The 11729-nt window shown below is 37.5% G+C and overlaps 1 protein-coding gene, 1 non-coding gene and 1 pseudogene across 2 annotated transcripts; all 3 read right to left on the reverse strand.

Annotated features, from left to right (window-relative positions):
- Positions 1-1008: 1008 nt before the first annotated feature.
- On the reverse strand, positions 1009-1971 carry LOC126084572 (olfactory receptor 11H4-like). The gene has a single exon (XM_049899173.1). The coding sequence runs from the start codon at positions 1969-1971 to the stop codon at positions 1009-1011; it is 963 nt and encodes a 320-aa protein (XP_049755130.1).
- Positions 1972-3966: 1995 nt separating this feature from the next.
- TRNASTOP-UCA (transfer RNA opal suppressor (anticodon UCA)) lies at positions 3967-4053 on the reverse strand. Its single transcript has one exon. It is a non-coding gene; the product is annotated as a tRNA-Sec (tRNA).
- A 6063-nt stretch (positions 4054-10116) lies between these two features.
- LOC126083937 (olfactory receptor 11G2-like) lies at positions 10117-11150 on the reverse strand (annotated as a pseudogene).
- Between the last annotated feature and the right edge of the window lie 579 nt (positions 11151-11729).

An 11729-nucleotide genomic window follows, 5' to 3' on the forward strand; every position in this document is an offset into this window, starting at 1 on the left:
TAACTCTCTGACTTGATGCCTAGTAGTCTTTCCCTTATTATCTCGACTGCCAAACCAACCTCCTTGGTGTTACTTGAACGCACTCCTGCCTCAGAATTTTGTAGAGAACTTGCTTCTGCAGGAAATACTCTTCCCTTAGCTGTCGACATGGCTCACTCCCTCACCTTCTTCAAGTTTTTGCTTAAAAAGTCTTGACTCCTCATGGTGGCCTTCCCTGACCACCCTATTTAAAATTTCAGCCCTCTCTCCTACGATCCCTACCCTCTTTCCCCTTTCTCCATAGCACTTATCTCTCTCTGACATGCTATGTATTTTATTTATTTATTTATTTATTTTTCTCTCTGCAACTAGAATGCGAACTCTGTGTTGGTATTGGTTTTTGACCATTTTGGTTATAGTGTCTCTCTAGTGCCTAGAAGAATGCCTGGAACATACTAGTTGCCCAATAGTATTTGTTGTCCAATGAAAGAATGACTACTACTTTTTCTAATGTTAAAACATTTACTACTTATATAAGCATGAAACTTTCAGTTTGTCCCTAGTCTGGAAGACTCTTGATCATCAAGAAGCAAGGAAATTAGAAAGCTGTTCTGTTACTAACTCTTTTAGTTCTGTGGTCATTAGGGATTAAAATTTGTTTCAAATTCATTTTTTAAAATATTAGACTGTGTTATGAAATGCCTTGAGTACACCAATGATGATCCACCTGGGATAACAGCTCTGCAACCTTCTACACCCAATCCCCCCAGTAATCAAAGCTACCACATTGAGAAATACCACAGATATAATGCACTTAAATCTACTGGGATTGCCCATGTTGAAAATATAGTTGTCACAATTAAGTCAATTATAATATACCTCTTCCTGGGTAGCTGAAGAATAAATCAATGAAGGGCCCCACTGAGAAAATATTTTCTTTAGAGTGTGCATTGGCAGCTGAAATCAAGTCTTTCTTAAGTGATCCTTTATGTGCGGACAGTGGTCTGCTTGGTCTCAAATAGATTATACTCATTCTATCCTCAAGACTTTCTTCAATGCGGCCTTCATCTCCTTGTTACGTAAGCTGTAAATCAGAGGATTTAAGAAGGGAGTGACCACAGAATAGAACAAAGTAATAATCTTCTGAAGTTCAGCTGGGTTTTCAGATGTGGGGCTCACATACATTGCCAAGAGAGCCCCAAAGAATAGACACACCACTGTCAGATGCGATCCACAGGTGGAAAAGGCCTTTCGCCGACCAGCTGCTGAAGGAACTTTTAACACAGCTATCAGTAAAAGGGTATAAGAGCCAAGGATGTATAGAAGGGTGAGGAAGATAATGAGGGAGCTCAGGATATAGAAGACAATCTCAGTAACAGGAGCTGGGGCACAGGACAGAGACATCAGTGGGTCCATGTCACACACAAAGTGATCAATGATGTTGGGCCCACAGAAAGATAATTGCGAGAGTTGCACTGTGGAGACTGAGTAACTAAGGAACCCAAACACCCAGCAAAGAAACATCAAGATATAGCAGAGTCGTAGGGTCATGATTGTTGAGTAGTGCAATGGGCGGCAGATGGCAAGGTACCGGTCATATGCCATGACACAGAGGAGATATATTTCAGTTGTAGCAAGGGAAGTAAAAAAATAGAACTGCAGGAAACAGCCAACAAAAGAGATGGTTTTTGTCTCTGAGAGGAAATTGGCCAGCATACTAGGCACAGTGGAGGTAATGTACCAGATTTCAAGGAAAGCAAAGTTCCCCAAGAGAATATACATTGGGGTGTGGAGTCGTTGGTCCCACCTCACAGCACAGATAATGGTGCCATTTCCCATCATGGTAAATATATAGACCCCAAAGAACAGTAAGAAGAGGAAAATTTGCATCTCCTGGCCACCAGGGAAGCCTAGAAGGACAAATTCAGTCACAGTGCTTTTCACTGAATTGTTCATGAATCCCAGGTCTGCAGAGAAGACAGAGAACACCATTATACAGGTTGTTTTGTTTCCTGACAAATGTGTAGGAAGCCTATGCATGGCACATATTTTGGCCATTTGGGAATTAGTCTGGAATAATCCACCCTCTGACTCTTCCTTAAAAACCACTAATCGAAGATCGTAGTGATTCTAATTTTCAATAAAATTGGGTTCACAGCAATAGAAGCTTTATATTTTATGGATTTTCTTTTCAATGAGTTAGACTTTTTAAAAATTCTCTCTCCCCTCTGAAATTTTGAAAACTCAGAAACATCACCCTCTCTCACCTCTTTGAGGGCAGCCAAGTGACTATCAGTTTGTGTTTCTTTTTCATGTCCGAAGTTATTTATTTTGATAGCACCACTCTTGGTCTAAAATAAAATTTTTTTTCTTTAGACTAAGTTACCTTTTATTAGGAGTGGAATGACTATGTTTTTTGACATGTCTCACCCAAAGGAAAGTACTTGACACACTTCTCAGATAACCTGGTACTGTGAATGTCCAATAATCACTTGCTTCTCTGTGTTGTTCACATCCGAATAATTTTCTCTTGTAAAGTATTACTGAATTACAAGCCTTAACACAGAAGCCAAGAGGAAAGGTCATAGTAATGTTTTCCTGGAGAGTAGAGAGCTAATGGTTATCTCAAACATTCCTTGAATTTGCTTTACTTCAAGCTTTTATTTTACACCCCTCTAAATAAATAAATAACTTTTTTTTTTAATTTATCAGTTGAATCTGTGCTACCCTAAACAAATACAGTGTTTTAAATAAATTTACCATAAATCCCATTTGAAATAATTCTTCTCAAAATACATGGTTTGGGTACTTAAAAGTAATCATTCTTGTGCTATCCAGATATTGCACCAGACAGGTTTCCATATTTCTGACTGTAATCCCGCATGCAGGAAACTCAGAATCTTAATAAACTCAGAAAGATCATTTATCAAAAAATCAAACAAACAAATAAGCAAACATAACATATCTCTAAATGTTGCTAAAAATCATTTCTTCTTGCTGAGCACACATGATATTTTCTTTTCTTTCAGGTTGGTGATACAAAAAACATATATGTAAAAAATATTCAACAAGCCTTTTTGCAATGCAAGGGTGTTTATTAATATCATTTTGTATAAAAATTTTTTAAAGATGTTAATAATAGAGGAAATGGTTGGAGAGTATATGTATGGGAACTCTCTGTACTTTTAGCACAATTTTTCCGTCAACCTAAAACTGCTCTAAAAAATAAATCCTATTACATTAAAAATATATATATATTATTTGGTACAAAATTTAAAATAATCTAAAGCACTTATGCCTTGTGATTTTAGTTTATTAACACCACAGTATTTAAAATTTACTTTTCTAAAATAGAATCGGTCTTTTTAATAATTAAGAACATAAAAAAATATGGAAACAGACAAAGAGAAATGAGACATCGTCTCCCTGGAGAAAACAATTTTATCTCTTTGGAGTATTGTGTTTGTCTATTTTTTTGAAAACACTAAATTGAGATTTTCAAAATACATCATTTTATAACCTTTTTTTTTTTAACTTAATGCTTTTTAGTCTTCTTTCCATGTAAAAATATATGGCTCTACATCATTAATTCAATTACTGCATTATCTTCTATAAGTTGAACTAACCCCAGTGATAGATTTATGCTTGACCTATAAAATGAATTTATTTAATGATTAGATAAGTCAATGTAGAGTGCCCTAGTTTTTGATGATGAATATGTTAGATATCTTTTGATACCTATCATATACTGAAACCGGTGAGACAAAACCCTACTACATATAAGAAAAATTCCCTTTATATTTCCATGTTGTTGTTGTTAGGTGCTGTCGAGTCAGTTCCAACTCACAGAGACCCTACAGGACAGACTAAAACTGCCCCACAGCGTTTCCAAGCAGCAGCTGGTGGATTTGAACTGCCAACCTTTGGGTTAGCAGCAGAGCTCCTTAACACTACACCACCAGGGCTCCTAAAAAACAGGCTACCAGTCGCCTGAAAGGTGGAATTGAACCACTCTGTCACCAGTCAGCTACAGGTTTGAGGCCTGCACCCCAGACCACTGAGGATCATCTGGGTGATATTTCCGTATGTGTTACAATATATCCACTACAGCATATGACGTAATGACTAAATTATATGTTTATGTTTTCACTCTAGACTGAAAGCCCCTATAATTTACGGATGATGTTAAATTCATCTTTATATTCTCAGTTGACTCAGTTTCTACTGAACGGTAGGGATTAGTTGAATGAATTATTGGATAAATGAATTTCAGACTTGCTATCCTGTCATCAAAAAGCAGAGTTTCTGAACATCGCCATTCCTGAGTTTCCAATCTGAACATAATTCGGCAGAATCTTGTGTGACTCTGACCAAACTTGTCAGCAAGGCCACTAATCCCACCTTGTGGCACAGTAATCCCACCTTGCCTCATATCCCTGTCATCCTTTAGGACCCACTCGAAATGTAAGCCTCTCCACTCATTTACTCTGTTTTATATTTTCAACCCTGTAATTGACATTTCGCCCAGTCCTTCTCCTTATTCTATCTTTTTCTTGCTAAGTGCTCCTCCTCTGTATTTGCTTCTTCGTGAATGGTTCTTCTCTCCATTCATCAATCCATTCAGCATTTACTAAAGCCAGAAATTTGACAATTATTCAAGGCACCTTCTAATTCTGTCTCCTCCCATGTGCAATTAATTACCAAATCCAGGTGATTTTCCCTCCCGAATGTTTCTCAAATCTGTCTTGAGCACATAGGAGATCAATGTAAGTGCGCTCTGCTTGTTTGGATGGTTCAGTAGTGGAGCACAGCAGCCACACATATAACCTAGAAAGAAAAATGGGCTGCTTTTCAGGCAGGATGAAGAATGCCATTTTAGGAAGAAAGCATGTGGTTTGAAGAGAAGGGAAAAGGAAACCCACTCTGGCAATCTGTGGGGTGACGTACCATAGCTGAGACATGTTCACAACTGATTAACTCAATAAAAAAAAAAAAAATTCAAACCAAAAATCCATTGCTGTTGAGTCAATTCCAGCTCATAGCAACCCTATAGGACAGAGTAGAACTGCCCCATAGAGTTTCCAAGGAGCAGCTGTTGGATTCAAACTGCAAACCTTTTGGTTAGCAGCTGAGCGCTTAACCATTGCACCACCTTATCTGATTCAATCCAGTAACACTGAACTCAGCAGTCCTGGTATGTCACATACTTAAAGCAAAATTAAAAAAAATCACATTGATTTGAGTTCAAGTACTGTATGACCTACTGCGTGATCCTGGGCAAGTTAACACCTATCTTGCAGAACTCTTGTGAAAACAGAATTGAACACTGCCTAGCACAGTGTTTAGAATATATAAGGAACAACAACAACAAAAAAAAAAGTAGCTGTTAGAATCTAAATAATAGTGCTACAAACAATGCAATTGGGATAAAAATGTTTAACATAATCACTTAGTTTAAAAATCACTTACTCACCTAAGTAACAAAAAATAAATTTAAGTGAATTTAACAGACTGAATTAAGAAGTTACCCTGTTCGAATGTATCATGTAACAAAGCTACAGGCAGCTCTCTCCGTTGCTCAGATTTATTTTACTAATCTTCTTGAACATTCTGGCACTCAAAAATATACAGCTGGATATGACATAAGGAAGAAGATATGAAAACACATTAATGTTCACAATTCAATACACAGAAAATAAATGATTAAAGGAAGGGCATTGCATTAACTGGGGTATTGACACAGTGAAAGGTGAGTTATGTACCACACTGAACAGTCTTCTAATATCAAGTTATGAAATTTATCAATTTTCTGCAAAATGAGGCATTCCTTTGTAACTCATGAGGCAAGAAAGTTTAAGGGAGCATTAAGCTGAGGAATGTCTGAGTAACTGGGTTCTCAGTCAGCAGCTTATTATAATATACCCGATTATTATATTACTGGCAATGCAGTTTACTGTGGATGAAATCACATATCCAGAAATATAAAACCCACAAAACTTTGCAAAACTATATTAACAGTGAAACGTGATTCCAGTGGAGCTAGTGTCCAAGAGGATGTCTCAGGAAAAATCCAGCCAAGGCTAGATAGGAGGAAAAGTTACTTACCCCTCACGATAGGACTAAGTGTGGACACAGCTGGGAACAAACGTTGTATCTGGGTACCCTCATTGATGGTATTCAATCTCTTACATTGAATCAAAACCCAGAGGTCTCAGCCTTGAAACATCTCCTGATCACTAGTGCACACTTGGATGTTATTCCAAATCCAAGGAAATAACAAAGTTAACCTGGGCATTACTTTTGCTTCAGAGTTGATGGAAACACTGAGGTATGAACTCATGAGGCAATTTCAAAAAGGGGGGCAGGAGAAAGAAGCAGAAGAGAGTGTTGTTGAGATTCTCAAGGGGTGCAATTAAAGTTGTATCTTAGAGATTTCTGTGAAGCCTTCAGTCCCTCCTTGGGATTATTTGTGCTCCAGAGTCCTTGGCATAGCATCCTTTCTTCCATCCATAGTCTTCATAAATTTTAGGGTAAATTGGCCTCTAGAGCGAAGGCAGGAAGAGTGTGTTAAAAAGGCAATGGTGAGATGTCTGTATGGGTTTACAGAGAACTTCTTTTTGTTTCCAGGAAAAGTCTTTTTCACTGTGAAGTTTATAAAATGCTAAAAATGTATATTGTTTATATCCTCTGAGGGTGTGTTTTCTTCACACAATTGACAACTATAAATTTTTACTTCCAGGCTTTAATTACTGATAGGCTATTTTTTTTCTATTTGTCCTATTTGTTCTTTGTCCCTTCATTCCTTCTTTCTTATTTGGATTATCCAAGTAATTTTATTATTTCGTTTTCCTCTGTTAGCTTTTTAGTTATACAGTCTTGGATAATTATTCTAGCAATTATAATATGCATCCTTAATTTATTACAGTCTAAATTAGAGCCCTGGTGGTACAGTGCTTAAGTGTTAAGGCTGCTAATCAAAAGGTCGTCCGTTCACATCCACCAGGCGCTCCTTGGAAACCCTATGGGACAGTTTTACTCTGTCCTATAGGTGTCGCTATTAGTTGGAATTGACTGGAGGGCAATAGGTTTAGGTTTGGTTTTGGTATACCTTAAATTAATACTTTTACCACTTCCTGAACAATTTAAGATGGCAACAATGGTTTAAACCTATTTATTCATACGTTTTATTTTTACATGTTATAAATTCCAGAAGCTATTATAATTATTGTATAAACAGTCGGTTGTATTTATTTATTCACATATTCCTCCTCCCTAGAGTTCATTCCTTTTTTCACTTCCAGAGCAATCCTTTGTAACTGTACTACAATGTCACTTTTGTCATAAACCAAGTGACTTTATATCTGTTGGTCTTTTATTCGACTTGCTAATTTGTTCCATTGGCCTATTTCCTTGCCTTTGCCCTGATGTCACAATGTCATTACCTTTGTAATAAGTCTTGATGTCTGGAAATATAAGTCATGTACCTATAAATTTTTTCTTCCTTTCTTTTGGATTTCTCTTTACCTTCTCCTCTTCTTTTTCTTCAGTATTTTTTTTATGGCTATATAGTATTACATTGTTTGAATATACTCCAATTTATTTGCCCATTCTCCATTCATGATTATTTCAATTAAAATTAGGACTAGCTTGTTAATTTTCCTAAAAATAACTGCTGGAATTTTGGTTGGGGTATCGTTAAATCCATAGAGCAATTTGGAGAGAACCGATACTTTCACAATACTGAGTTTCAATTCACGAAATAATACAACCAACATTTATGTAACTCTTCAATTTTTTTCTGTCATGAGACCTTGTACATCTTTTGTTAGATCTAATTTTTGGCGTTCAATAATTTTTGATGCCATTATAAGTGGTATCATTAAAATATTTTATAGCTTTTGTTGCTGGTATATAGAAATAAAATTAATATTTGTATATTGACTCATATTCAATGATTTTTAAAAATTCACCTATTAAATGTGACATTTTCATGGGAGATTATGTTGGATATTATACATATACAATTATACCATATAAATTTCTTTTTTTTTGATATTACACATAAATGTATACAATTTTTTCAATTTTATCTCAAAACTTTCCACTCCTTGTAACTTTGTTTTTCCTGCCTAATTGCACTGGCAATTGCAGGTCAAGTACAATTTTAAACACAACTGTTTACAATGAGCATCCTTATCTCCTTTTCAATCTCAAAGAGAAAAACTTTCAAATTAAAAAACATTAAGTGTATTTAATGTAGCCTTATTTGTTTTGAATAAAACCTCATTATCAGTTAAATTAAGAAGTAATTCTTTTATCCCTATTTTACTAAGATATTTTAAAATGGGTGATATTGAACTTTAATAGTGTTTTGTTGTCTGTTTTGACAAGATATAATGTTTATACTCTTTTGTTAAAGTGATGAATTACATAGATTGATTTTCTAATGTAAAAGCAAACACGAAGTTTTCAGGTATAAATTCAATTTGGTCTTGATTTTTTTTAACATATTTTTCCTGGTTATGATCATGATTTAGCAGCTTAGCAATTAACCCTTCTGACAAACTATAAAACCTGGACAAAATACAAGCAACCATTTGAATGGATTGGAGAGCAATCTACACGGGTAAAACTTCAGGGACTACAATTCCAGGAAGCAGGCAAAAGCAAGGAAGTGTGTTCCATTCACCTCCCACACCCCCATCCCAGGATGTTTGACAACTAAAAAAAAAAAAAACCCATTGCCGTGGAGTGGATTCCAACTCAAAGTGACATGATAGGACAGAGTAGAATTGTCCCATAGGGTTTCCAAAAAGCAGCTGGTGGATTCAAACTGCCAAGCTTTTGGTTAGCAAGCAGAGCTTTTAACTATGCCACTAGGGCTCTGACAATTCACTAGGTGGGGGGAATATGGAGATGTGGAGGCATGGGGAAAAGACTGGGGTTTGGGAGATGGAGGCATAAAATCTGAGTAGAAAGCAGTGATTTTACTGAACCAAGGAGATAGAAGATTTGGAGATTGCAACTGCCTAAGCAGAGAGCGTTTGAGAAACATATTCTCGAGAGAGGCTGACCACAGAGAAGGGACACCCAGAATTTGATGAAACCTTCCTTCAACGCATTTTGGGATTCCTGGAGCCCTGGTTATGAGCTCAGCTGCTAAGCAAAGGTCAGCAACTCAAATCCAACACCTGCTCCTTCGAAACCCTATGAGGCAGTTCTACCCTGTCCTATAGAGTTGCTATGAGTCAGAATTGACTCGAAGGCAATGGGTTTGGGTTTTTTTGTTTGTTTTTCATTTTTAATGGGGTGCCTATGCCTTGGAATAGACTCAATGGCAAAGGGTTTGGTTTTTCAACTGTTTGTGGAGCTCTGGCGGCTAGCAGATAAATGCTTGGCTGCTAACCACAAGGCTGACAGTTTGAATCCCCCAGCCACTCCTTAGAAATCCTATGGGGCTGTTCTACTCTGTCCTATAGGATTGCTGTGAGTCAAAATCAACTCAATGGGTTTCAGTCTGCGCCTTTTTGGAGATGTTCATATGCAAGATGAGGCTTCAAGAAATCTAGTAGAAAGCAGAAACTGAGAGTCTAAAGAGATAAGCAGAGATTTCAGGAGTCACAGGGTGCAAGAAGTAGAGAAATAGGAGTCTGGGCACACTAGAAGTGGCCTTGGTACACAGTCCAGGCTTCAGTTGAGATCTCACGAAGGTCATGTTCCTGACTAAGGAATGTATCCCAGGAGTAAGATAAAAACTGACATAGACCATCTTTAAAACACATAAAAATTACTTTTAAATGGGATTAAAACCATCTGCACCTACTCTATCTACCTGCTATAAGACAACCTTTTCTTAGTTCGGTTACTACACCCAATGTCTACAGAATTTTTTAAACACAATGTACTACATTCTAAAAAAAAAAAAAAATTTGAGGTGTGCTAACAAACAGGACTAAATGATTGAAAACCAAGAGAAGAAATAGACAATAGAAACCAACTCATGGGTGGTTAATGTTTTGGATCAATACTAGGATGAACAATTATATGAATGACACCTGTTTTCCTTTTTTTAATCCAAGAAAGAGGCTACATATGAGTTTAATATTGCTCAAGAGTCTTTTTGATTAGCACTCTTCTTTATATTTTCAGAAATTTCTGCAGGGCTCTTTTCATATCTTTGTTCCTAAGACTGTATATCACAGGGTTAAGGAGAGGGGTCACAACAGAATAAAACAGGGTCACAATTTTCTGCATTCTGTCTTCATGTTCAGATGTTGGAGTCCCATAGATGACCGACCAGTCCTGAGCCATAGAAAAGTGAAACCACAGCCAGATGAGACCCACAGGTGGAGAAGGCTTTTCTTCATCCAGCTGCTGAGGGGACCCTTAGTACAGCGCTTAGGATCAGAGTGTAGGACCCCATGATGAAGAAAAAGAGAATAATGAGGGGCAGAAAATTTAAGGTGGAGAAGACAAGCTCCATCACAGGAGATCTTTTGCAAGTGAGTGCTAGAAGAGGATCTGGGTCACATAGGAAGTGGTCAATAATCCTGGATCCACAGAAGGACATCTGGGAGATGATGATAATAGGAATCAAGAACCAGAGGAAACCAAATACCCAGCAATTGACCAAAGATTGGTGCAGAGACGTCCAGTCGTAATTGTTGGATAGTGTAGAGGACGGCAGATTGCAAGATAGCGATCAATCGCCATAACCGCCAAGAAAAAGCATTCTGTAGATCCCAGGGAGAAGAAAAAGTAGAACTGGAGAAAGCATCCAGAGAAGGAGATGATTTTGGTCTCAGAGAGGAAGTTGGCCAACATGTTGGGGACAGTGGAGGTGACATACCAGATCTCCAGGAAGGAGAAGTTGGCGAGTAGGATGTACATGGGAGTGTGGAGTCTCTGATCCCAGTGCACATCACAGATGATAGAACTGTTCCCGATAAGAGTCAGGAGGTAGACAACAGAGAAGAGCACAAACAGAAGGATCTGAACCTCCCTGGAGCAAGGGAAGCCCAAGAGCATGAAGCCAGTAATGGTGTTGGAATTGTTGGGGGTGGTGAAGATTTTCATGTGTCTGTGAGCTGTAAAAGACCAACAAATACTGAATAACAGTGTGAAGACAGATGGGGCCCCAGATTTATATCTGAAGCATCTTTGGAAAGAAAATAAAGAATTAAGTATCAATTGCTACTCTTTATCTATAATCCTGAAATATTATCCTGGCTTGGTTTTTTGCTCTCAGATTTTAACTGTGGGACCAAGTAAACTTGTTGGTGTAGAATATTGAGTATACCATGGACTGCCAGCAAAACAAAAAAATCTGTACAGCCAGAATGTGCCTTTGAAGCGAGGATGACCAGACTTTGTAACATGTACTTTGTACACATTATTAGGAGGGACCAATCCCTGGAGAAAAATATCATACTTCGTGCGGTAGAGGGTCAGTGAAAAAAAGGAAGACCCTCAACAAGGTGGATTGACAGTGGCTGCAACAATGGGCTCAAACAAAGCAAGGATTTCGAAGATGGCTCAGGACCAGGCAGTGTTTCATTCCGTTGAACATGGAGTTGTTATGAGCAGAATCGATTTGATGGTGCCTAACAACAACAAAAATAAACACCTCCAACCTCATCTCATGGTTCTATCAATTAAACTCTCACTCATTCTCTGTCACACACACAGTGTTGTGCACATGGGGTGTGCATACATGTTGTAGTAATATAAGCTCTGCACATATAAAATAA

Source organism: Elephas maximus, chromosome 10 (assembly GCF_024166365.1).
Source record: "Elephas maximus indicus isolate mEleMax1 chromosome 10, mEleMax1 primary haplotype, whole genome shotgun sequence".
In the NCBI taxonomy this organism is placed as follows: domain Eukaryota; kingdom Metazoa; phylum Chordata; class Mammalia; order Proboscidea; family Elephantidae; genus Elephas; species Elephas maximus.

What these genes read in the sequence shown, in the direction of transcription:
- LOC126084572 (XM_049899173.1), bottom strand. Translation starts at nt 1,971, where the DNA reads ATGGTGTTCTCTGTCTTCTCTGCAGACCTGGGATTCATGAACAATTCA.